The sequence below is a fragment of the Ciconia boyciana genome, chromosome 9 (genome assembly GCF_034638445.1).
Source record: "Ciconia boyciana chromosome 9, ASM3463844v1, whole genome shotgun sequence".
Lineage (NCBI taxonomy): Eukaryota > Metazoa > Chordata > Aves > Ciconiiformes > Ciconiidae > Ciconia > Ciconia boyciana.
The window spans coordinates 21,225,009-21,250,268 of NC_132942.1; the positions used below are offsets into that span (position 1 = coordinate 21,225,009).

General features: G+C 59.1%; 3 protein-coding genes and 1 pseudogene across 3 annotated transcripts; all 4 read right to left on the minus strand.

Annotated features, from left to right (window-relative positions):
* Positions 1–3,767: 3,767 nt before the first annotated feature.
* LOC140656714 (protocadherin beta-4-like) lies at positions 3,768–7,157 on the minus strand. Its single transcript, XM_072872771.1, is given in 2 exon segments — positions 3,768–5,335; positions 5,338–7,157. Coding segments are annotated over 2 exon segments (2,439 nt in total). The 5' UTR covers positions 6,926–7,157; the 3' UTR covers positions 3,768–4,484.
* A 1,303-nt stretch (positions 7,158–8,460) lies between these two features.
* LOC140656573 (protocadherin gamma-A2-like) lies at positions 8,461–10,443 on the minus strand. Its single transcript, XM_072872472.1, has one exon. It carries the CDS (start codon positions 10,267–10,269, stop codon positions 8,512–8,514), a length of 1,758 nt encoding a protein of 585 aa, XP_072728573.1. The 5' UTR covers positions 10,270–10,443; the 3' UTR covers positions 8,461–8,511.
* A 4,790-nt stretch (positions 10,444–15,233) lies between these two features.
* Positions 15,234–18,630, minus strand: LOC140656572 (protocadherin beta-15-like; annotated as a pseudogene).
* A 1,304-nt stretch (positions 18,631–19,934) lies between these two features.
* LOC140656577 (protocadherin gamma-A2-like) lies at positions 19,935–21,916 on the minus strand. Its single transcript, XM_072872479.1, is given in 2 exon segments — positions 19,935–21,388; positions 21,391–21,916. Coding segments are annotated over 2 exon segments (1,755 nt in total). The 5' UTR covers positions 21,743–21,916; the 3' UTR covers positions 19,935–19,985.
* Between the last annotated feature and the right edge of the window lie 3,344 nt (positions 21,917–25,260).

Here is a 25,260-nt window from a genome sequence, read left to right on the forward strand (position 1 = left end):
CCAACCCAGGGGCAGGACCTAGCACTTGGCCTTGTTGAACCTCATGAGGTTCACACGGGCCCACTTCTCGAGCTTGTCCAGGTCCCTCTGAATGGCATCCCGTCCCTCAGGCGTGTCAGCCGCACCACTCATCTTGGTGTCATCTGCAAACGTGCTGAGGGTGCACTCGATCCCACCATCTATGCCGTTGATGCAGATATGAAACAGTACTGGGTCCCCATACGGACCTCTGAGGGACACCACTCGTCACTGATCTCCATCTGGACATTGAGCCATTGACCACTACTCTGTGGATGCGACCATCCAGCCAATTCCTTATACACCAAACAGTCCATCCCTCAAATCCGTCCGTCTCCCAATTTAGAGAGACGGATGTTGTGGGGGACCATGTCAAAGGCTTTACAGAAGTCCGGACAGATAACATTCCCTTGTCCACTGATGTAGTCACTCCAGCATAGAAGGCCACTAGGTTGGTCAGGCAAGACTTGCCCTTGGTGAAGGCATGCTGGCTGTCTCAAATCACCTCCCTGTCCTCCATGTGCCTTAGCATAGCTCCTAGGAGGATCTGTTCCATGACCTTCCAGGCACAGAGGTGAGGCTAACAAGTCAGTAGTTCCCAGGGTCCTCCTTTCTACCCTTTTAAAAAATGGGTGCAATGTTTCCCTTTTTCCAGTCACCGGGAACTTCACCTGACTGCCATGACTTTTCAAATATCATGGAGCGTGGCTTGGCAACTGCATCAGCCAATTTCCTCAGGACTCTGGGATGCATCTCGTCGGGTCCCATAGGCTTATGCATGTTCAGGTTCCTCAGGTGGTCTCAAACCTGATCTTCTGTTACAGGGGGAGGGATTTTGCTCCCCCCGTCCCTGCCACGAGGTCCATCCACTTGAGAGGTGTGGGAAGAGAGATTGCCAGTGAAGATGGAGGCAAAAAGTTGTCGAGTACCTCAGCCTTCTCATCTGTTGTTACCAGTTTGCCAGTCGTGTTCATCAGGGAGGGTACGCTTTCTTTGACCTTCCTTTTCTGGCTGACATACCTGTAGAAGCCCTTCTTATTATTCTTTGCGTTCCTTGCCAAGTTCAGCTCCAGCTGCCCCTTGGCCTTCCTGACCCCATCCCTACACAGCCAGGCAACATCCCTATACTGTTCCCAGGATACCTGTCCCTGCTTCCACTGCCTGTGCATTTCCTTCTTGCCCCTCAGTTGGACCAGCAAGTCTTCACTCAGTCATGCCGGTTTCTTGCCTTCCTTTCCTGATTTCTTACACATGGGGATCGAGAGCTCTTGCGCTCTGTGGAAAGCATCCTTACAGGTCTGCCAGCTCTGTTCTGCTCCTTTGTCCCTGAAGGCAGTTTCCCAGGGGGGCCCATTGACTAACTCCTTGAAGAGCTGGAAGTTTGCTTTCCTAAAATTCAGGGACCTCACTTTACTCTTCGCCTGTCCTTTATATCCCTCAGGAGTGCGAACTGCACCAGTGCATGATCACTGCAGCCCAGGCTGCCTCCAATCTTGACGTCTCTGACTAGCTCACTTGCGTTGGTGACCAACAGGTCCAGAAACGCATCCCCTCTGGTAGGGCTGTCTGTTACCTGGCCTAAGGAGTTATCCTTCCTAAACGGCGCCTCCGACGAGCCCCTCGGGAAAGCTCAGCGGTGTGCTTAGACCCTCCAGTGCAGGAAACGGCCTCTCCCTCTCATAGGGTAAAATCCATAATAAACCATCTAGTTATGAACCGCATCAGACACCCAGACCCTCGAGCTGGAACAACCCGACAAGCGGCAGTTTTACACCAGGAGGTGCCGGTTCCTTGTGATCTCAGTAAGAGAGACACGCCGACTCTCTAAGATGTCATTCACAACTCTGATTATTACAGCTCACACTATTGGAAGAGATTAGCGTAGATAATCCTACGACCCTTTAGGTGCAGACAGCCCTGAGCAGAGCAGCTTCGCACAGGCCCCCAGCCACGCACAGCATGCCATGCAGACCCCGGTCATAGAAAAGACAGAGTGCCCCCGTTTCAGTCATTCAGGCCATTACAGGACTTCCCTGCAAGAAAGCAATTCTATTCATCATTCCTACTGTCAGAGTAAAAGAAGTTCGCATGCGGACTTCTTGCTCGCAGGTGGCTTTCTCACCAGTAGCAAGTGGGAGCTGCCTGCAGGTTCCTCGGTTACAATGAGCTGAGTTTATCCTTCCACGAAAGGATTTGTGGAGCACAACACAGCACAGGCCTGTGCCTTAAAGGAGGTTGTAAGGAGGCAGGTGGTGGTCTCTTCTCCCAAGTAACAAGCGATAGGACAAGAGGAAATGGCCTCAAGTTGTGCCGGGGTGGGGGTGGGGGGGTAGATTGCATATTAGGAAAAATTTCTTCACCAAAAGGACTGTCAAGCACTGGCATAGCCTGCCCAGGGAAGTGGTTGAGTCACCATTCCTGGATGTGGCGCTCAGGAACATGGTTTAGTGGTGGACTTGGTAGTGTTAGGTTAACGGCTGGACTCGATGGTCTCAAGGATCTTGTCCAACCTAAACGATTCTATGATTTGACTTAGGTTGACTGGATGGTGGATCATTCACTCGTCAATGTACAACGGTCTTTACTACACCAGCCTGTCCTCAGGACTTAGCTTTTAATCAGGGCCTTGCGGAAGGGATGGCTGCAGTCCTCTGCATTTCCCAAGAGCAAAACCTCTCCCTGGGAGCTGTTTTTGCTCGCTAGATGCCCACCTCCTGGGGCTCCCCCAGATGCTTCCCCAAAGGAACCTGCATGCTGTCTTTGTGCCATCCATCCCCCAAAAGCTTTAGAATCAAAACACTTTGTGCTCAAACACCTCACAGTTGCCATCTGCAGCTGGAGCTGTCAGGAGACTTGGAAAGGTCACTCCCCAGTCACCTCACTGCTCGGCAGAGGCCTTTGCACCCCCAGGGCCCTTGTTAGGGTAGGGGCCAGTTTCCCCTCACCTGGATCTAACTGGGCCCTGTCGCAGCCAGACACTCAGTGCTCAGAAGACCCGCAGAGGCCTGCCAGCAAATCCCTGCTCCCCACAATTTTCCTGAATTCTCTATCAGCTCTGTCTCCAAACTGAAGAAATGTACCCACCCAACTTTACCTCAGCCAAGGGACAAAATGAGAAAGGAAACTCCCAGCCTTTTGAAAAACTCTGACAGAGCTTTCCCAGAAAGAGCATCTCTACAAAGACTGTCTCCACACAAGGCATTAGTTGTTTGCTTTATTTCACTTTTACACACAAGGGTATCTCGGTTTACAACGGTACAGTTTATAACTGCAGCACAACACAGCGTGAGAGTTTCTGAATATTCCGGGCCACACTGCCATCATTCAAACAATCCGTTATTATACATGGGGTGACAGTCCTTCTTAAGAGGAATAGGTAAGACAATGCCCAAACACAGTTTGCAGAGTAGAAGGAGAAAGGGCAAAAAGGAGAATGCAAATGCTCTAACACAAACCCAGAAAATACTGTCGGGACAGCTTTCCACTCCCATCAAGAAGCCTCTGAATTTGGGAACAACAAGGATGAGACCAAACCCAATGGCTCTTTTCCAAGTTCATCTCGATTCTACCTTCAGACAAAGTCCTTTGAAGCGACTCATGGAGTTTCCTTACAATGCACCCAAGGACAACATGTGAACATGTTTTCACAACTCTGTACGGTTACAGCCTATCCCAACACCATTAGTGCTGCTATTAGAACATATTTCCAAGGCAATCCCAAGGAGACAGCCCACCCACCCGGGCTCTCATGGGCCAAAGGAAAATCTCATGCATTTTGCTGCTCTCCCTAGAGAAAATGAGACTGCTGTACTCAAAGGGTCAAAATGCTCTTCTTGCCTGCTGGGCTGGAATTGCGTGCATCACAATGGCTGGATGTGAGCAACTCCCTGCTTCACTGGGCAGCCTTTTGCGCCATATGCAGACACACAATGGCTGTCTGGACAGACATAGTGACCAGAAGGCAAAACACACAGAGCCCACACATCTCAGACAGAGACATCCGGAACCCAGAGAAGAAAGAGCCCCGTGCTTGCACCACATTGTAACACAGTACTCACAACTTCCTTGCTTTCCTGACCCGGGAGGAGGGCTACGTGCATTTCAGCGAGCATGCGATTCATCTGCCCGCCCTTGCCATTGCGTTACAGCACAGAATAAGAGGTCCACAGCCTTGCCTGACAGCAAGTGAGACAAGAACTTAGCTGGGGGCCCTGGAACTAACCCCACTCTCAAAGCATTTCAGAAATGGCTGTAACAGAGATGAAACATATTACTGCCTGACTGAGGGAGCCTTTAGGTTCTTTTGGGGTTTGGAGGGGAGACACCTTTTCTTCTGACTTAGAATTTGAGGGAAATTGGTGACACCAATTGCAAATGCAGATTTATTCTGGAGGAACCATTGCCACATGTAGCCCAGATCCCTTCCTATCGCAAGGCCTGAAGCCTCTGGCTCTGCTGACTCCATGCTAGTTAAAGGAAAGACTATTGAATTGTTCTGCAGAGAGCGTCCCTGGGTTGTCTGGTGCCATCTCCTCTGCCGTGATAGGGCCACGGGGGAAATCTTGTTCACTGTTGGTGTCCCCGCCCATGCCACAGTGCTGTGGTGGCAGGCTGGGGAGGATGGGCTTCAGGAACTTGAACTCGCTGTTGCCCGAGCCCGTCGTGAGGTTGATCTCATAGCAATAAGCATGGGGCAGAGTCCCCATAGCGGCCGCATCAGCCACGCTGCTCTGCAAGTTGCCGGCGCCGTAAAGCACATGCCCGCTTTTCAGCTCCTTTCTCTTGCACACCTTGCGAGCGATGAAGGCTGCAGTGGACATGAGGAAGAGGAGTGAGACGAAGACCAATGAAATTATTAAATAGGTTGTCAGGGAGCTGCCCTCATCCTCCGTGGCCAGGCTGCTGTGTGGTAGGCGCATGTCTGAGAAGTCATTGAGCAGGAGTGCGCTCAGTGCTGCAGTGGCTGACAGTGGTGGCCGCCCGTTGTCTCGCACCAAGACGACGAGCTTCTGCTTCACGGCATCTCTCTCCGTCGCCGGCCTCCTCAGCCGCACCTCCCCACTTTGGGCACCCACCACAAACAGCCCGGGGTCGGTGGCCCTCAGCAGGTGGTACGAGAGCCACGAGTTCTGCCCCGAGTCAGCATCAACAGCCACCACTTTGGTTACGAGGTACCCCGCCTCAGCCGACACGGGCACCAGCTCGCTGGACGGTGGGCTGCTGTCCTGCGAGGGGTGCAGCACCAGCGGCGCATTGTCATTCTCGTCCACCACAGCAAGGCGGACAGTGACATTGGCACTAAGGGGTGGCGAACCCCATCGGAGGCGCTCACCAAGACCTCGATCTGCCTCACCTGCTCGTAGTCCAGGGGCCGCAGCACAAACACGTGCCCGTTCTCAGAGTTCACGGAGATGCAGGAGCAGGGGGCCTGCTCTGTGCGTTGGGCCGGTGCCAGGGAATAGGTCACCTTGGCATTAGGTCCCACATCAGCATCTGTGGCACTGACGGCTCCAACGAGCACTGTGGGGACGTTGTTCTCACGCACAGACATGGTGTATGATGTCTGGTTGAAGACAGGTGCGTTGTCGTTGACATCGGAGATGTCCACCATGAAGGTCTGGGTGGTTGTGAGAGGCGGTGACCCTGCATCTGCTGCTGTGACAGTGAGGATGTACCGTGGCATCTCCTCCCGGTCCAGCGTGCTCACGGTCACCAGCTCGTAGTAATTCTTATAGGCTGGCCGCAGGGAGAACGATAGCTGGTCCTCAAGGGCACAGGAGATCTTCCCGTTGGCACCCGCATCCCGGTCCCTGACAGTAAAGAGGGCGACCACTGTCCCTGGTAATGTGTTCTCGGGGAGGGGGCTGCTGAAGGAACTGACCACCAGCTCCGGTGCGTTGTCATTCACATCCACCACCTCCACCAACACCTTGCAGATTGCTGAGAGGCCCCCGCCGTCCGTGGCCCGCACGCTGAGCTCATGATTCTCTGCTGCTTCAAAGTCCAGAGACTTGGTGAGTTTTATTTCACCACTTGTGGGGTCAATTGTGAATGCTGAGGCTCTATGGCCCACTGCTTGGCTGAACTGATAGGAGATGTCCCCATTAGGTCCTGCATCCAGATCAGTTGCCACCACGCGGAGAACGACAGAGCCCTCCGGCGTGTTTTCCAAAACCTGCCCAACGTACAGCTCCTGTGTGAAGACGGGAGCGTTGTCATTTACATCTAGAATGACAATGCGGATTTGGGTGGTCCCATTCCTGGGCGGAGAGCCCCCGTCCATGGCGATGAGACTGAAACTCACCTCCACCTGCTCCTCTCTGTCTAGCGGCTTTTCCAAGACCAGTTCCACATAATTGTTGCCCTTAATCCGACTGCCAAAGGAGACACTAAAGTACTCGTTCTCGGGAGCAATGCTGTAAGCCTGGATGCTGTTGCTGCCAACATCCAGGTCCCGAGCCCCCTCCAGCGGGAAACGCGAGCCCGGGTCGCTCGTTTCCAGGATCTTAAAAGTGACTCGTTCCTCCGGGAAAACGGGCGAATGGTCATTGATGTCCTCCACGGCCACCTCGATCCGAAAGAACTGCAGCGGGTTTGCCAGTAGGAGCTCGAAGGGGAGCGTGCAGGTAGCGGACTGCCCGCACAGCTCCTCCCGGTCCAGCCTCTCCGCCACTACGAGGCGGCCGGTGCCGCGGTCTAAGCGAAAGTGCTGCCGGCCGTCCTCGGAGGCCAGGCGGGCGCGGCGAGCCGACAGCTGCGCCGGGGCCAGCCCCGCGTCCTCCGCCACGTTGGCTAACACGGAGCCGCTCTCCGCCTCCTCGGCTACGGAGTAGCGGATGGGCTCGGAGCGAGCGTGCGGCAGGGAGAGGAAAGCAGAGAGACAAAGCACTTGCCTTGCGATCGCCATGTCGGGGCGGCGGGCAGCCTCCGTCTCGCGGACCGCCCGCGCAGTCCTCCGCCGAAAGCGGCGCCCGGCAGCAACGCGGCGGAGCGCCGGGCTGGCGCCCTCCCTCTCGCCGAGTCCGGCTGGCGGCCCGGAGCGCGGCCGCCGTGGCCCGGCAGCGGATGGCACGGGACACCGCTCGCCGCCGCTCGCCGCCGCCGCCGCCCAGCTCGGCTGGGCTGGGCTGGGCTGGGGTGGGCAGGGCCGGGCTGGGCTCGGCCGCCTCCCCTGCCGCAGCCGCTCGGCGCCGCCTTGGCCGGGAGCACCACCCTGCGGCCTGCCGCGGGACTGCGCCCGGCGCCGCTCGCTGCCCGCGCTGCCGGCTCGCAGCGGCGCATGGACCCGTGCGCACACGCGCGGCTGCCGGCCGCTCGCCCGCGGGGGGGGGCCGCGGCAGGACGCGCGCGCACCGCGCCGGGGAGGGAAGCGCAGGGAAGGGGCGCCGAGAGCCCTGCGGGGCCGCCGCTTGAGTCCCAGCGCACGGGCAGCGCCGGCAGCTGCCCCGCGTCTTCCTCCGCTCCCCGCCGCCCAGAGCCCGCGGGCAGGCGTGCGCGCTTGGCTCCCGGGAGGCCAGTCCGTGCCCTTCGAGAAACACGGAGGCAAGACAAGCACAAGGCCTTTCGCACGGCACCGTGGGGCGGAGGCTCAGCCCGGAGGGACTGAGCCGCCTTCCCCGACCGGAGAAGCCGGGCAAGAGCCTCCGCAGGGGCAGCACGCAGGTAAGAGCGCAGCACGGCACTACATCTACTCGTGGATCTCAGGCTGAGGACGGGGAGCGGAGGCGGGTCCCAGCAAGGCTCAGGCGTGGACGCGCCTGCCGGCCGGGCAGTCCGGCGGCTGAACGGGAGGAGGGGCTGTGCTCCCCGGGTTGACTTCCCCTCGCCAGCGGGCTGCGAGCTGCACAGCGGTTCTTTGGTCCTCAGCGCTGCTTTGCGGGCTGGGCAGGACGGGCCTCAGGAACTGGAATTCGCTCCTCCCCGAGCCGGTGGTCAGGCACACTTCGTAGCGGTAAGCCGGCGACAGAGTGCCCGTGCCGGCCACGTCCACGCCGTCGGTGGCGAAGTCGCCGTCAGCGTAGCAGCGGGCAGAGGAGGCGACAGGCGTGCGCGGAGGCGAGCCTTGCAGAGCTTGGCTGCCGAAAAGGCGAGGACGGACAGGAGGAAGAGCGACGAGACCCAGCCCAGGGAGGCGATGAGGTAGGTGGTGAGCGGGTCCTCCTCGCCCGCCTGCCTGCGGCTGCTGCTGCTGCTGCTGCCTCGCCGCAGGAGCGTGGTTGAGCTGGAGGAAGGCGTCGGAGAAGCCGTCCACCAGGGCGATGCCGAGGGTGGCGGTGGCGGAGCGCGGCGGCTGCCCGCGGTCTCGCACCAGCACGACGAGCCTCTGCCGGGGCGCGTCGCTCTCCGCCACGGCCCGCGCCGTGCGCACCTCGCCGCTGTGCAGCCCCACGCGGAACAGCCCCGGCTCCGTCGCCTTGGCCAGCTCGTACGACAGCCACGCGTTCTGCCCCGCGTCCGCATCCACCGCCACCACCTGGCCACCAGCGCCCCGGGCTACGCCGAGCGCGACGCCAGCGCCACGCCCGCCCAGCCCGCGCTCGGCGCCGCCGCCGCCGGCGGGTACAGCACCTGCGGCGCGTTGTCGTTCTCGTCCACGATCACGAGCCGCACCGACACGTTGCTGCTCAGCGCCGGCGCGCCGCCGTTCTCCGCCCGCACCCACAGCCACACCTCGCGCACCTCCTCGTAGTCGAAGGAGCGCAGCGCGTACAGCGCGCCCGTCTCCGCCTGCACCGACACGTAGGACGAGAGCGGCGCGCCCCGCACCCGCCCCTCCGACAGCCGGTACCGCACGCGCGCGTTCTGCCCCCAGTCCGCGTCCGCCGCCCGCACCGTCAGCACCAGCGCGCCCGCCGCGTTATTCTCGGGCAGCCGCGCGCTGTAGCGCGCCTCCGCGAACACCGGCGCGTTGTCGTTCACGTCCAGCACCCGCAGCGCCAGCACCGCGCTGCTCCGCAGCGCCGGCGACCGGCCGTCCGCCGCCCGCACCGTCACGTTGTACTCCGCCACCTCCTCGCGGTCCAGCTCCCTCGCCGTCACCACGCGGTAGCAGTCCTCGAAGGACTTCTCCAGGCGGAACGGGAGGCGCTCGGCCATGCTGCACCGCACCTCGCCGTTCGCCCCCGAGTCCCGGTCCTGCACGTGCAGCAGGGCCACCACCGTCCCCGACGGGGCGTCCTCAGAGATCGCGCTCAGCTGGGAAGTCGCTGTCAGTTCGGGAGCGTTGTCGTTCACGTCTGTCACGACAATCGCGACTTTCGCCGTGTCGGAAAGTCCGCCGCCGTCCCGTGCCTGCACCTCCACTTCGTAGGAGTCGCCTTCCTCGAAGTCCCGGATCCGCACCAGACTGATTGCTCCCGCCTCAACATCCAGCTGGAAAATCTTCGAGGCTTTCTCTGTGATTTTCTTCAATGAGTATTTCACGTGCCCGTTCAGCCCCTCGTCGGCGTCGGTGGCCGTGACGGTGACGAGGACGGAGCCCACGGGCACGTCCTCCGGCACACGCACCGTGTACTCCGCCTGGCTGAACACGGGCGCGTTGTCGTTCGCGTCCAGCACCGCCACGCGGATCCGCGCCGTGCCCGTCCGCGCCGGCTCTCCGCCGTCGCTCGCCCTCAGCACCAGCTCGTGAAACGCCGCCTCCTCCCGGTCCAGCGCCTTCGCCAGCACCAGCTCGGGACGCTGATCGCCGCCGGGGCCCGCCTGCACGGCCAGCGAGAAGTGCTCGTCGCCGCTCAGCTCGTAGCTCTGCAGCGAATTCCGTCCCACGTCCGGGTCGTGAGCCCTGGCCAGGGGAAACCGCGACCCTGGGGCTGTCGTCTCGCTCAGTCTCAGGTCTATTTCTGCCCCTCGCAAGCTGGGCGCGTTGTCGTTGATGTCCGTGATTTCCTCTTCGATTCCGTAAACCTGCATTTCCCCTTCCACTATGAGCTCACACCGCAGCGCGCATTGCTGCACACTCTCGCAGAGCTGCTCTCTGTCTATCCTCTGCGCCGTCACTAAATGTCCCGTCTTCCCGTGCAGAGCGAAATACTGCGTCCTACCTCTGTCTATGATGCTGAGGTCGCGGCGGCGGAGCGCCGGCAGCTCCAGCCCCAGGTCCTTGGCCACGTCGCCCACGAACGAGCCCTTCGGCATCTCCTCGGGAACCGAGTAGCGCAGCTGCCCCCACGCTGCCTCCCACGCCGCCACCAGCACGCACCACAGCAGGGCTCGCTCCCGCCGGCCCCGACGCCCGCCTCTCTCCGCCATTGCAAAGCCCGGCAGCAGCTGCCCGCTCGCCCCGCCGCCCACCGGAGCCGGCCTGCGGGTCACCGCTGTCGCCGCGCTCCTCCCGCCGAGCCTTCCCCCGAGCAGCCCGGCCCGGCTCGGCTCGCTCCCACCGCGCTGCCCCGGGCTCGGACCTTGCAGCCCCGCGGCTCGCTCGCCGGCTCGCCGTTGCTCCGGCGGCCGCCGCCCGCCTTTCGGCCCATCGTGAGCCAACAGCGACCCTCGCAGCCGCAGGCAGCAACTGCAGCGCTCCGGCGCTGGGAAGCGGCCCTCCGCCTTGCCGGCTTCCCTCTCCCGCTCAGCGAACAGCGCCTGCTGCAGCCCCGCGCTTGCGATCAACCCTGATAACAGTGCTTACAGATTCACGGGACATGCATGCATTCAGGGTAGTCTCTCCGACAAGTCCTGCCCACCGCATTGCTTCAGAGAATGACAGAATGATAGAGTGATAGAGTCACAGAATCATAGAATGGTTTGAGTTGGAGTGGACCTTTAAAGATCATCTAGTTCACCCGCCCTGTAATGAGCAGGGACATCTTCAACTAGATCAGGTGACTCAGAGCCCCGTCCAGCATGACCTTAAAAGTTTCCAGGGATGAGGCATCCACAACCTCCCTGGGCAACCTGTCCCACTCTTCCACCACCCTCATTGTAAAAAATATCTTCCTTATATCTAGTCTGAACCGACCCTCTTCTAGTTTAAAACCATTACCCCTTGTCCTATCGGTACAGGCCCCATGAAAAAGTCTGTCTCCAACTTTCTTGTAAGCCCCCTTTAAGTATTGAAAGGCTGCAATAAGGTCTCCCCAGAGTCTTCTCTTCTCCAGGCTACATAACCCCAACTCTCTCAGCCTTTCCTCATAGGAGAGGTGTTCCATCCCTCTGAACATTTCTGTGGCCCTCCTCTGGACCCGCTCCAACAGGTCCATGTCTGTCTTGTACGGAGGATGCCAGAGATGGATGCAGTGCTCCAGGTGGGGTCTCACCAGTGCAGAGTAGAGGGGCAGAATCACCTCCTGGCCACACTGCTGGTGATGCAGCCTGGGATACGGTCGGCTTTCTGGGTTGCGAGTGCACATTGCTGGCTCATGTCCAGTTTTTCATCCACCAGTGCCCCCAAGTCCTTCTCCGCAGAGCTGCTCTCAAGCCCTTCATCCCCTAGCCTGTATTGATACTGGGGTTGCCCCAACCCAGGGGCAGGACCTAGCACTTGGCCTTGTTGAACCTCATGAGGTTCACACGGGCCCACTTCTCGAGCTTGTCCAGGTCCCTCTGAATGGCATCCCGTCCCTCAGGCGTGTCAGCCGCACCACTCATCTTGGTGTCATCTGCAAACGTGCTGAGGGTGCACTCGATCCCACCATCTATGCCGTTGATGCAGATATGAAACAGTACTGGGTCCCCATACGGACCTCTGAGGGACACCACTCGTCACTGATCTCCATCTGGACATTGAGCCATTGACCACTACTCTGTGGATGCGACCATCCAGCCAATTCCTTATACACCAAACAGTCCATCCCTCAAATCCGTCCGTCTCCCAATTTAGAGAGACGGATGTTGTGGGGGACCATGTCAAAGGCTTTACAGAAGTCCGGACAGATAACATTCCCTTGTCCACTGATGTAGTCACTCCAGCATAGAAGGCCACTAGGTTGGTCAGGCAAGACTTGCCCTTGGTGAAGGCATGCTGGCTGTCTCAAATCACCTCCCTGTCCTCCATGTGCCTTAGCATAGCTCCTAGGAGGATCTGTTCCATGACCTTCCAGGCACAGAGGTGAGGCTAACAAGTCAGTAGTTCCCAGGGTCCTCCTTTCTACCCTTTTAAAAAATGGGTGCAATGTTTCCCTTTTTCCAGTCACCGGGAACTTCACCTGACTGCCATGACTTTTCAAATATCATGGAGCGTGGCTTGGCAACTGCATCAGCCAATTTCCTCAGGACTCTGGGATGCATCTCGTCGGGTCCCATAGGCTTATGCATGTTCAGGTTCCTCAGGTGGTCTCAAACCTGATCTTCTGTTACAGCGGGACGGATTTTGCTCCCCCCGTCCCTGCCACGAGGTCCATCCACTTGAGAGGTGTGGGAAGAGAGATTGCCAGTGAAGATGGAGGCAAAAAAGTTGTCGAGTACCTCAGCCTTCTCATCTGTTGTTACCAGTTTGCCAGTCGTGTTCATCAGGGAGGGTACGCTTTCTTTGACCTTCCTTTTCTGGCTGACATACCTGTAGAAGCCCTTCTTATTATTCTTTGCGTTCCTTGCCAAGTTCAGCTCCAGCTGCCCCTTGGCCTTCCTGACCCCATCCCTACACAGCCAGGCAACATCCCTATACTGTTCCCAGGATACCTGTCCCTGCTTCCACTGCCTGTGCATTTCCTTCTTGCCCCTCAGTTGGACCAGCAAGTCTTCACTCAGTCATGCCGGTTTCTTGCCTTCCTTTCCTGATTTCTTACACATGGGGATCGAGAGCTCTTGCGCTCTGTGGAAAGCATCCTTACAGGTCTGCCAGCTCTGTTCTGCTCCTTTGTCCCTGAAGGCAGTTTCCCAGGGGGGCCCATTGACTAACTCCTTGAAGAGCTGGAAGTTTGCTTTCCTAAAATTCAGGGACCTCACTTTACTCTTCGCCTGTCCTTTATATCCCTCAGGAGTGCGAACTGCACCAGTGCATGATCACTGCAGCCCAGGCTGCCTCCAATCTTGACATCTCTGACTAGCTCACTTGCGTTGGTGACCAACAGGTCCAGAAGCGCATCCCCTCTGGTAGGGCTGTCTGTTACCTGGCCTAAGGAGTTATCCTTCCTAAACGGCGCCTCCGACGAGCCCCTCGGGAAAGCTCAGCGGTGTGCTTAGACCCTCCAGTGCAGGAAACGGCCTCTCCCTCTCATAGGGTAAAATCCATAATAAACCATCTAGTTATGAACCGCATCAGACACCCAGACCCTCGAGCTGGAACAACCCGACAAGCGGCAGTTTTACACCAGGAGGTGCCGGTTCCTTGTGATCTCAGTAAGAGAGACACGCCGACTCTCTAAGATGTCATTCACAACTCTGATTATTACAGCTCACACTATTGGAAGAGATTAGCGTAGATAATCCTACGACCCTTTAGGTGCAGACAGCCCTGAGCAGAGCAGCTCGCACAGGCCCCCAGCCACGCACAGCATGCCATGCAGACCCCGGTCATAGAAAAGACAGAGTGCCCCCGTTTCAGTCATTCAGGCCATTACAGGACTTCCCTGCAAGAAAGCAATTCTATTCATCATTCCTACTGTCAGAGTAAAAGAAGTTCGCATGCGGACTTCTTGCTCGCAGGTGGCTTTCTCACCAGTAGCAAGTGGGAGCTGCCTGCAGGTTCCTCGGTTACAATGAGCTGAGTTTATCCTTCCACGAAAGGATTTGTGGAGCACAACACAGCACAGGCCTGTGCCTTAAAGGAGGTTGTAAGGAGGCAGGTGGTGGTCTCTTCTCCCAAGTAACAAGCGATAGGACAAGAGGAAATGGCCTCAAGTTGTGCCGGGGTGGGGGTGGGGTGAGAAGATTGCATATTAGGAAAAATTTCTTCACCAAAAGGACTGTCAAGCACTGGCATAGCCTGCCCAGGGAAGTGGTTGAGTCACCATTCCTGGATGTGGCGCTCAGGAACATGGTTTAGTGGTGGACTTGGTAGTGTTAGGTTAACGGCTGGACTCGATGGTCTCAAGGATCTTGTCCAACCTAAACGATTCTATGATTTGACTTAGGTTGACTGGATGGTGGATCATTCACTCGTCAATGTACAACGGTCTTTACTACACCAGCCTGTCCTCAGGACTTAGCTTTTAATCAGGGCCTTGCGGAAGGGATGGCTGCAGTCCTCTGCATTTCCCAAGAGCAAAACCTCTCCCTGGGAGCTGTTTTTGCTCGCTAGATGCCCACCTCCTGGGGCTCCCCCAGATGCTTCCCCAAAGGAACCTGCATGCTGTCTTTGTGCCATCCATCCCCCAAAAGCTTTAGAATCAAAACACTTTGTGCTCAAACACCTCACAGTTGCCATCTGCAGCTGGAGCTGTCAGGAGACTTGGAAAGGTCACTCCCCAGTCACCTCACTGCTCGGCAGAGGCCTTTGCACCCCCAGGGCCCTTGTTAGGGTAGGGGCCAGTTTCCCCTCACCTGGATCTAACTGGGCCCTGTCGCAGCCAGACACTCAGTGCTCAGAAGACCCGCAGAGGCCTGCCAGCAAATCCCTGCTCCCCACAATTTTCCTGAATTCTCTATCAGCTCTGTCTCCAAACTGAAGAAATGTACCCACCCAACTTTACCTCAGCCAAGGGACAAAATGAGAAAAAAAACTCCCAGCCTTTTGAAAAACTCTGACAGAGCTTTCCCAGAAAGAGCATCTCTACAAAGACTGTCTCCACACAAGGCATTAGTTGTTTGCTTTATTTCACTTTTACACACAAGGGTATCTCGGTTTACAACGGTACAGTTTATAACTGCAGCACAACACAGCGTGAGAGTTTCTGAATATTCCGGGCCACACTGCCATCATTCAAACAATCCGTTATTATACATGGGGTGACAGTCCTTCTTAAGAGGAATAGGTAAGACAATGCCCAAACACAGTTTGCAGAGTAGAAGGAGAAAGGGCAAAAAGGAGAATGCAAATGCTCTAACACAAACCCAGAAAATACTGTCGGGACAGCTTTCCACTCCCATCAAGAAGCCTCTGAATTTGGGAACAACAAGGATGAGACCAAACCCAATGGCTCTTTTCCAAGTTCATCTCGATTCTACCTTCAGACAAAGTCCTTTGAAGCGACTCATGGAGTTTCCTTACAATGCACCCAAGGACAACATGTGAACATGTTTTCACAACTCTGTACGGTTACAGCCTATCCCAACACCATTAGTGCTGCTATTAGAACATATTTCCAAGGCAATCCCAAGGAGACAGCCCACCCACCCCCCTCTCATGGGCCAAAGGAAAATCTCATGCATTTTGCTGCTCTCCCTAGAGAAAATGAGACTGCTGTACTCAAAGGGTCAAAATGCTCTTCTTGCCTGCTGGGCTGGAATTGCGTGCATCACAATGGCTGGATGTGAGCAACTCCCTGCTTCACTGGGCAGCCTTTTGCGCCATATGCAGACACACAATGGCTGTCTGGACAGACATAGTGACCAGAAGGCAAAACACACAGAGCCCACACATCTCAGACAGAGACATCCGGAACCCAGAGAAGAAAGAGCCCCGTGCTTGCACCACATTGTAACACAGTACTCACAACTTCCTTGCTTTCCTGACCCGGGAGGAGGGCTACGTGCATTTCAGCGAGCATGCGATTCATCTGCCCGCCCTTGCCATTGCGTTACAGCACAGAATAAGAGGTCCACAGCCTTGCCTGACAGCAAGTGAGACAAGAACTTAGCTGGGGGCCCTGGAACTAACCCCACTCTCAAAGCATTTCAGAAATGGCTGTAACAGAGATGAAACATATTACTGCCTGACTGAGGGAGCCTTTAGGTTCTTTTGGGGTTTGGAGGGGGAGACACCTTTTCTTCTGACTTAGAATTTGAGGGAAATTGGTGACACCAATTGCAAATGCAGATTTATTCTGGAGGAACCATTGCCACATGTAGCCCAGATCCCTTCCTATCGCAAGGCCTGAAGCCTCTGGCTCTGCTGACTCCATGCTAGTTAAAGGAAAGACTATTGAATTGTTCTGCAGAGAGCGTCCCTGGGTTGTCTGGTGCCATCTCCTCTGCCGTGATAGGGCCACGGGGGAAATCTTGTTCACTGTTGGTGTCCCCGCCCATGCCACAGTGCTGTGGTGGCAGGCTGGGGAGGATGGGCTTCAGGAACTTGAACTCGCTGTTGCCCGAGCCCGTCGTGAGGTTGATCTCATAGCAATAAGCATGGGGCAGAGTCCCCATAGCGGCCGCATCAGCCACGCTGCTCTGCAAGTTGCCGGCGCCGTAAAGCACATGCCCGCTTTTCAGCTCCTTTCTCTTGCACACCTTGCGAGCGATGAAGGCTGCAGTGGACATGAGGAAGAGGAGTGAGACGAAGACCAATGAAATTATTAAATAGGTTGTCAGGGAGCTGCCCTCATCCTCCGTGGCCAGGCTGCTGTGTGGTAGGCGCATGTCTGAGAAGTCATTGAGCAGGAGTGCGCTCAGTGCTGCAGTGGCTGACAGTGGTGGCCGCCCGTTGTCTCGCACCAAGACGACGAGCTTCTGCTTCACGGCATCTCTCTCCGTCGCCGGCCTCCTCAGCCGCACCTCCCCACTTTGGGCACCCACCACAAACAGCCCGGGGTCGGTGGCCCTCAGCAGGTGGTACGAGAGCCACGAGTTCTGCCCCGAGTCAGCATCAACAGCCACCACTTTGGTTACGAGGTACCCCGCCTCAGCCGACACGGGCACCAGCTCGCTGGACGGTGGGCTGCTGTCCTGCGAGGGGTGCAGCACCAGCGGCGCATTGTCATTCTCGTCCACCACAGCAAGGCGGACAGTGACATTGGCACTAAGGGGTGGCGAACCCCCATCGGAGGCGCTCACCAAGACCTCGATCTGCCTCACCTGCTCGTAGTCCAGGGGCCGCAGCACAAACACGTGCCCGTTCTCAGAGTTCACGGAGATGCAGGAGCAGGGGGCCTGCTCTGTGCGTTGGGCCGGTGCCAGGGAATAGGTCACCTTGGCATTAGGTCCCACATCAGCATCTGTGGCACTGACGGCTCCAACGAGCACTGTGGGGACGTTGTTCTCACGCACAGACATGGTGTATGATGTCTGGTTGAAGACAGGTGCGTTGTCGTTGACATCGGAGATGTCCACCATGAAGGTCTGGGTGGTTGTGAGAGGCGGTGACCCTGCATCTGCTGCTGTGACAGTGAGGATGTACCGTGGCATCTCCTCCCGGTCCAGCGTGCTCACGGTCACCAGCTCGTAGTAATTCTTATAGGCTGGCCGCAGGGAGAACGATAGCTGGTCCTCAAGGGCACAGGAGATCTTCCCGTTGGCACCCGCATCCCGGTCCCTGACAGTAAAGAGGGCGACCACTGTCCCTGGTAATGTGTTCTCGGGGAGGGGCTGCTGAAGGAACTGACCACCAGCTCCGGTGCGTTGTCATTCACATCCACCACCTCCACCAACACCTTGCAGATTGCTGAGAGGCCCCCGCCGTCCGTGGCCCGCACGCTGAGCTCATGATTCTCTGCTGCTTCAAAGTCCAGAGACTTGGTGAGTTTTATTTCACCACTTGTGGGGTCAATTGTGAATGCTGAGGCTCTATGGCCCACTGCTTGGCTGAACTGATAGGAGATGTCCCCATTAGGTCCTGCATCCAGATCAGTTGCCACCACGCGGAGAACGACAGAGCCCTCCGGCGTGTTTTCCAAAACCTGCCCAACGTACAGCTCCTGTGTGAAGACGGGAGCGTTGTCATTTACATCTAGAATGACAATGCGGATTTGGGTGGTCCCATTCCTGGGCGGAGAGCCCCCGTCCATGGCGATGAGACTGAAACTCACCTCCACCTGCTCCTCTCTGTCTAGCGGCTTTTCCAAGACCAGTTCCACATACGCCTTGCCCTTAATCCGACTGCCAAAGGAGACACTAAAGTACTCGTTCTCGGGAGCAATGCTGTAAGCCTGGATGCTGTTGCTGCCAACATCCAGGTCCCGAGCCCCCTCCAGCGGGAAACGCGAGCCCGGGTCGCTCCTTTCCGGGATCTTAAAAGTGACTCGTTCCTCCGGGAAAACGGGCGAATGGTCATTGATGTCCTCCACGGCCACCTCGATCCGAAAGAACTGCAGCGGGTTTGCCAGTAGGAGCTCGAAGGGGAGCGTGCAGGTAGCGGACTGCCCGCACAGCTCCTCCCGGTCCAGCCTCTCTGCCACTACGAGGCGGCCGGTGCCGCGGTCTAAGCGAAAGTGCTGCCGGCCGTCCTCGGAGGCCAGGCGGGCGCGGCGAGCCGACAGCTGCGCCGGGGCCAGCCCCGCGTCCTCCGCCACGTTGGCTAACACGGAGCCGCTCTCCGCCTCCTCGGCTACGGAGTAGCGGATGGGCTCGGAGCGAGCGTGCGGCAGGGAGAGGAAAGCAGAGAGACAAAGCACTTGCCTTGCGATCGCCATGTCGGGGCGGCGGGCAGCCTCCGTCTCGCGGACCGCCCGCGCAGTCCTCCGCCGAAAGCGGCGCCCGGCAGCAACGCGGCGGAGCGCCGGGCTGGCGCCCTCCCTCTCGCCGAGTCCGGCTGGCGGCCCGGAGCGCGGCCGCCGTGGCCCGGCAGCGGATGGCACGGGACACCGCTCGCCGCCGCTCGCCGCCGCCGCCGCCCAGCTCGGCTGGGCTGGGCTGGGCTGGGGTGGGCAGGGCCGGGCTGGGCTCGGCCGCCTCCCCTGCCGCAGCCGCTCGGCGCCGCCTTGGCCGGGAGCACCACCCTGCGGCCTGCCGCGGGACTGCGCCCGGCGCCGCTCGCTGCCCGCGCTGCCGGCTCGCAGCGGCGCATGGACCCGTGCGCACACGCGCGGCTGCCGGCCGCTCGCCCGCGGGGGGGCCCCGCGGCAGGACGCGCGCGCACCGCGCCGGGGAGGGAAGCGCAGGGAAGGGGCGCCGAGAGCCCTGCGGGGCCGCCGCTTGAGTCCCAGCGCACGGGCAGCGCCGGCAGCTGCCCCGCGTCTTCCTCCGCTCCCCGCCGCCCAGAGCCCGCGGGCAGGCGTGCGCGCTTGGCTCCCGGGAGGCCAGTCCGTGCCCTTCGAGAAACACGGAGGCAAGACAAGCACAAGGCCTTTCGCACGGCACCGTGGGGCGGAGGCTCAGCCCGGAGGGACTGAGCCGCCTTCCCCGACCGGAGAAGCCGGGCAAGAGCCTCCGCAGGGGCAGCACGCAGGTAAGAGCGCAGCACGGCACTACATCTACTCGTGGATCTCAGGCTGAGGACGGGGAGCGGAGGCGGGTCCCAGCAAGGCTCAGGCGTGGACGCGCCTGCCGGCCGGGCAGTCCGGCGGCTGAACGGGAGGAGGGCTGTGCTCCCCGGGTTGACTTCCCCCTCGCCAGCGGGCTGCGAGCTGCACAGCGGTTCTTTGGTCCTCAGCGCTGCTTTGCGGGCTGGGCAGGACGGGCCTCAGGAACTGGAATTCGCTCCTCCCCGAGCCGGTGGTCAGGCACACTTCGTAGCGGTAAGCCGGCGACAGAGTGCCCGTGCCGGCCACGTCCACGCCGTCGGTGGCGAAGTCGCCGTCAGCGTAGCAGCGGGCAGAGGGAGGCGACAGGCGTGCGCGGAGGCGAGCCTTGCAGAGCTTGGCTGCCGAAAAGGCGAGGACGGACAGGAGGAAGAGCGACGAGACCCAGCCCAGGGAGGCGATGAGGTAGGTGGTGAGCGGGTCCTCCTCGCCCGCCTGCCTGCGGCTGCTGCTGCTGCTGCTGCCTCGCCGCAGGAGCGTGGTTGAGCTGGAGGAAGGCGTCGGAGAAGCCGTCCACCAGGGCGATGCCGAGGGTGGCGGTGGCGGAGCGCGGCGGCTGCCCGCGGTCTCGCACCAGCACGACGAGCCTCTGCCGGGGCGCGTCGCTCTCCGCCACGGCCCGCGCCGTGCGCACCTCGCCGCTGTGCAGCCCCACGCGGAACAGCCCCGGCTCCGTCGCCTTGGCCAGCTCGTACGACAGCCACGCGTTCTGCCCCGCGTCCGCATCCACCGCCACCACCTGGCCACCAGCGCCCCGGGCTACGCCGAGCGCGACGCCAGCGCCACGCCCGCCCAGCCCGCGCTCGGCGCCGCCGCCGCCGGCGGGTACAGCACCTGCGGCGCGTTGTCGTTCTCGTCCACGATCACGAGCCGCACCGACACGTTGCTGCTCAGCGCCGGCGCGCCGCCGTTCTCCGCCCGCACCCACAGCCACACCTCGCGCACCTCCTCGTAGTCGAAGGAGCGCAGCGCGTACAGCGCGCCCGTCTCCGCCTGCACCGACACGTAGGACGAGAGCGGCGCGCCCCGCACCCGCCCCTCCGACAGCCGGTACCGCACGCGCGCGTTCTGCCCCCAGTCCGCGTCCGCCGCCCGCACCGTCAGCACCAGCGCGCCCGCCGCGTTATTCTCGGGCAGCCGCGCGCTGTAGCGCGCCTCCGCGAACACCGGCGCGTTGTCGTTCACGTCCAGCACCCGCAGCGCCAGCACCGCGCTGCTCCGCAGCGCCGGCGACCGGCCGTCCGCCGCCCGCACCGTCACGTTGTACTCCGCCACCTCCTCGCGGTCCAGCTCCCTCGCCGTCACCACGCGGTAGCAGTCCTCGAAGGACTTCTCCAGGCGGAACGGGAGGCGCTCGGCCATGCTGCACCGCACCTCGCCGTTCGCCCCCGAGTCCCGGTCCTGCACGTGCAGCAGGGCCACCACCGTCCCCGACGGGGCGTCCTCAGAGATCGCGCTCAGCTGGGAAGTCGCTGTCAGTTCGGGAGCGTTGTCGTTCACGTCTGTCACGACAATCGCGACTTTCGCCGTGTCGGAAAGTCCGCCGCCGTCCCGTGCCTGCACCTCCACTTCGTAGGAGTCGCCTTCCTCGAAGTCCCGGATCCGCACCAGACTGATTGCTCCCGCCTCAACATCCAGCTGGAAAATCTTCGAGGCTTTCTCTGTGATTTTCTTCAATGAGTATTTCACGTGCCCGTTCAGCCCCTCGTCGGCGTCGGTGGCCGTGACGGTGACGAGGACGGAGCCCACGGGCACGTCCTCCGGCACACGCACCGTGTACTCCGCCTGGCTGAACACGGGCGCGTTGTCGTTCGCGTCCAGCACCGCCACGCGGATCCGCGCCGTGCCCGTCCGCGCCGGCTCTCCGCCGTCGCTCGCCCTCAGCACCAGCTCGTGAAACGCCGCCTCCTCCCGGTCCAGCGCCTTCGCCAGCACCAGCTCGGGACGCTGATCGCCGCCGGGGCCCGCCTGCACGGCCAGCGAGAAGTGCTCGTCGCCGCTCAGCTCGTAGCTCTGCAGCGAATTCCGTCCCACGTCCGGGTCGTGAGCCCTGGCCAGGGGAAACCGCGACCCTGGGGCTGTCGTCTCGCTCAGTCTCAGGTCTATTTCTGCCCCTCGCAAGCTGGGCGCGTTGTCGTTGATGTCCGTGATTTCCTCTTCGATTCCGTAAACCTGCATTTCCCTTCCACTATGAGCTCACACCGCAGCGCGCATTGCTGCACACTCTCGCAGAGCTGCTCTCTGTCTATCCTCTGCGCCGTCACTAAATGTCCCGTCTTCCCGTGCAGAGCGAAATACTGCGTCCTACCTCTGTCTATGATGCTGAGGTCGCGGCGGCGGAGCGCCGGCAGCTCCAGCCCCAGGTCCTTGGCCACGTCGCCCACGAACGAGCCCTTCGGCATCTCCTCGGGAACCGAGTAGCGCAGCTGCCCCCACGCTGCCTCCCACGCCGCCACCAGCACGCACCACAGCAGGGCTCGCTCCCGCCGGCCCCGACGCCCGCCTCTCTCCGCCATTGCAAAGCCCGGCAGCAGCTGCCCGCTCGCCCCGCCGCCCACCGGAGCCGGCCTGCGGGTCACCGCTGTCGCCGCGCTCCTCCCGCCGAGCCTTCCCCCGAGCAGCCCGGCCCGGCTCGGCTCGCTCCCACCGCGCTGCCCCGGGCTCGGACCTTGCAGCCCCGCGGCTCGCTCGCCGGCTCGCCGTTGCTCCGGCGGCCGCCGCCCGCCTTTCGGCCCATCGTGAGCCAACAGCGACCCTCGCAGCCGCAGGCAGCAACTGCAGCGCTCCGGCGCTGGGAAGCGGCCCTCCGCCTTGCCGGCTTCCCTCTCCCGCTCAGCGAACAGCGCCTGCTGCAGCCCCGCGCTTGCGATCAACCCTGATAACAGTGCTTACAGATTCACGGGACATGCATGCATTCAGGGTAGTCTCTCCGACAAGTCCTGCCCACCGCATTGCTTCAGAGAATGACAGAATGATAGAGTGATAGAGTCACAGAATCATAGAATGGTTTGAGTTGGAGTGGACCTTTAAAGATCATCTAGTTCACCCGCCCTGTAATGAGCAGGGACATCTTCAACTAGATCAGGTGACTCAGAGCCCCGTCCAGCATGACCTTAAAAGTTTCCAGGGATGAGGCATCCACAACCTCCTGGGCAACCTGTCCCACTCTTCCACCACCCTCATTGTAAAAAATATCTTCCTTATATCTAGTCTGAACCGACCCTCTTCTAGTTTAAAACCATTACCCCTTGTCCTATCGGTACAGGCCCCATGAAAAAGTCTGTCTCCAACTTTCTTGTAAGCCCCCTTTAAGTATTGAAAGGCTGCAATAAGGTCTCCCCAGAGTCTTCTCTTCTCCAGGCTACATAACCCCAACTCTCTCAGCCTTTCCTCATAGGAGAGGTGTTCCATCCCTCTGAACATTTCTGTGGCCCTCCTCTGGACCCGCTCCAACAGGTCCATGTCTGTCTTGTACGGAGGATGCCAGAGATGGATGCAGTGCTCCAGGTGGGGTCTCACCAGTGCAGAGTAGAGGGCAGAATCACCTCCCTGGCCACACTGCTGGTGATGCAGCCTGGGATACGGTCGGCTTTCTGGGTTGCGAGTGCACATTGCTGGCTCATGTCCAGTTTTTCATCCACCAGTGCCCCCAAGTCCTTCTCCGCATGAGCTGCTCTCAAGCCCTTCATCCCCTAGCCTGTATTGATACTGGGGGTTGCCCCAACCCAGGGGCAGGACCTAGCACTTGGCCTTGTTGAACCTCATGAGGTTCACACGGGCCCACTTCTCGAGCTTGTCCAGGTCCCTCTGAATGGCATCCCGTCCCTCAGGCGTGTCAGCCGCACCACTCATCTTGGTGTCATCTGCAAACGTGCTGAGGGTGCACTCGATCCCACCATCTATGCCGTTGATGCAGATATGAAACAGTACTGGGTCCCCATACGGACCTCTGAGGGACACCACTCGTCACTGATCTCCATCTGGACATTGAGCCATTGACCACTACTCTGTGGATGCGACCATCCAGCCAATTCCTTATACACCAAACAGTCCATCCCTCAAATCCATCCGTCTCCCAATTTAGAGAGACGGATGTTGTGGGGGACCATGTCAAAGGCTTTACAGAAGTCCGGACAGATAACATTCCCTTGTCCACTGATGTAGTCACTCCAGCATAGAAGGCCACTAGGTTGGTCAGGCAAGACTTGCCCTTGGTGAAGGCATGCTGGCTGTCTCAAATCACCTCCCTGTCCTCCATGTGCCTTAGCATAGCTCCTAGGAGGATCTGTTCCATGACCTTCCAGGCACAGAGGTGAGGCTAACAAGTCAGTAGTTCCCAGGGTCCTCCTTTCTACCCTTTTAAAAAATGGGTGCAATGTTTCCCTTTTTCCAGTCACCGGGAACTTCACCTGACTGCCATGACTTTTCAAATATCATGGAGCGTGGCTTGGCAACTGCATCAGCCAATTTCCTCAGGACTCTGGGATGCATCTCGTCGGGTCCCATAGGCTTATGCATGTTCAGGTTCCTCAGGTGGTCTCAAACCTGATCTTCTGTTACAGGGGGAGGGATTTTGCTCCCCCCGTCCCTGCCACGAGGTCCATCCACTTGAGAGGTGTGGGAAGAGAGATTGCCAGTGAAGATGGAGGCAAAAAGTTGTCGAGTACCTCAGCCTTCTCATCTGTTGTTACCAGTTTGCCAGTCGTGTTCATCAGGGAGGGTACGCTTTCTTTGACCTTCCTTTTCTGGCTGACATACCTGTAGAAGCCCTTCTTATTATTCTTTGCGTTCCTTGCCAAGTTCAGCTCCAGCTGCCCCTTGGCCTTCCTGACCCCATCCCTACACAGCCAGGCAACATCCCTATACTGTTCCCAGGATACCTGTCCCTGCTTCCACTGCCTGTGCATTTCCTTCTTGCCCCTCAGTTGGACCAGCAAGTCTTCACTCAGTCATGCCGGTTTCTTGCCTTCCTTTCCTGATTTCTTACACATGGGGATCGAGAGCTCTTGCGCTCTGTGGAAAGCATCCTTACAGGTCTGCCAGCTCTGTTCTGCTCCTTTGTCCCTGAAGGCAGTTTCCCAGGGGGGCCCATTGACTAACTCCTTGAAGAGCTGGAAGTTTGCTTTCCTAAAATTCAGGGACCTCACTTTACTCTTCGCCTGTCCTTTATATCCCTCAGGAGTGCGAACTGCACCAGTGCATGATCACTGCAGCCCAGGCTGCCTCCAATCTTGACGTCTCTGACTAGCTCACTTGCGTTGGTGACCAACAGGTCCAGAAACGCATCCCCTCTGGTAGGGCTGTCTGTTACCTGGCCTAAGGAGTTATCCTTCCTAAACGGCGCCTCCGACGAGCCCCTCGGGAAAGCTCAGCGGTGTGCTTAGACCCTCCAGTGCAGGAAACGGCCTCTCCCTCTCATAGGGTAAAATCCATAATAAACCATCTAGTTATGAACCGCATCAGACACCCAGACCCTCGAGCTGGAACAACCCGACAAGCGGCAGTTTTACACCAGGAGGTGCCGGTTCCTTGTGATCTCAGTAAGAGAGACACGCCGACTCTCTAAGATGTCATTCACAACTCTGATTATTACAGCTCACACTATTGGAAGAGATTAGCGTAGATAATCCTACGACCCTTTAGGTGCAGACAGCCCTGAGCAGAGCAGCTTCGCACAGGCCCCCAGCCACGCACAGCATGCCATGCAGACCCCGGTCATAGAAAAGACAGAGTGCCCCCGTTTCAGTCATTCAGGCCATTACAGGACTTCCCTGCAAGAAAGCAATTCTATTCATCATTCCTACTGTCAGAGTAAAAGAAGTTCGCATGCGGACTTCTTGCTCGCAGGTGGCTTTCTCACCAGTAGCAAGTGGGAGCTGCCTGCAGGTTCCTCGGTTACAATGAGCTGAGTTTATCCTTCCACGAAAGGATTTGTGGAGCACAACACAGCACAGGCCTGTGCCTTAAAGGAGGTTGTAAGGAGGCAGGTGGTGGTCTCTTCTCCCAAGTAACAAGCGATAGGACAAGAGGAAAT

Excerpts from the sequence above, each read along its gene's own strand:
- LOC140656573 (XM_072872472.1), bottom strand. The coding sequence starts at position 10,269 with ATGGCGGAGAGAGGCGGGCGTCGGGGCCGGCGGGAGCGAGCCCTGCTG.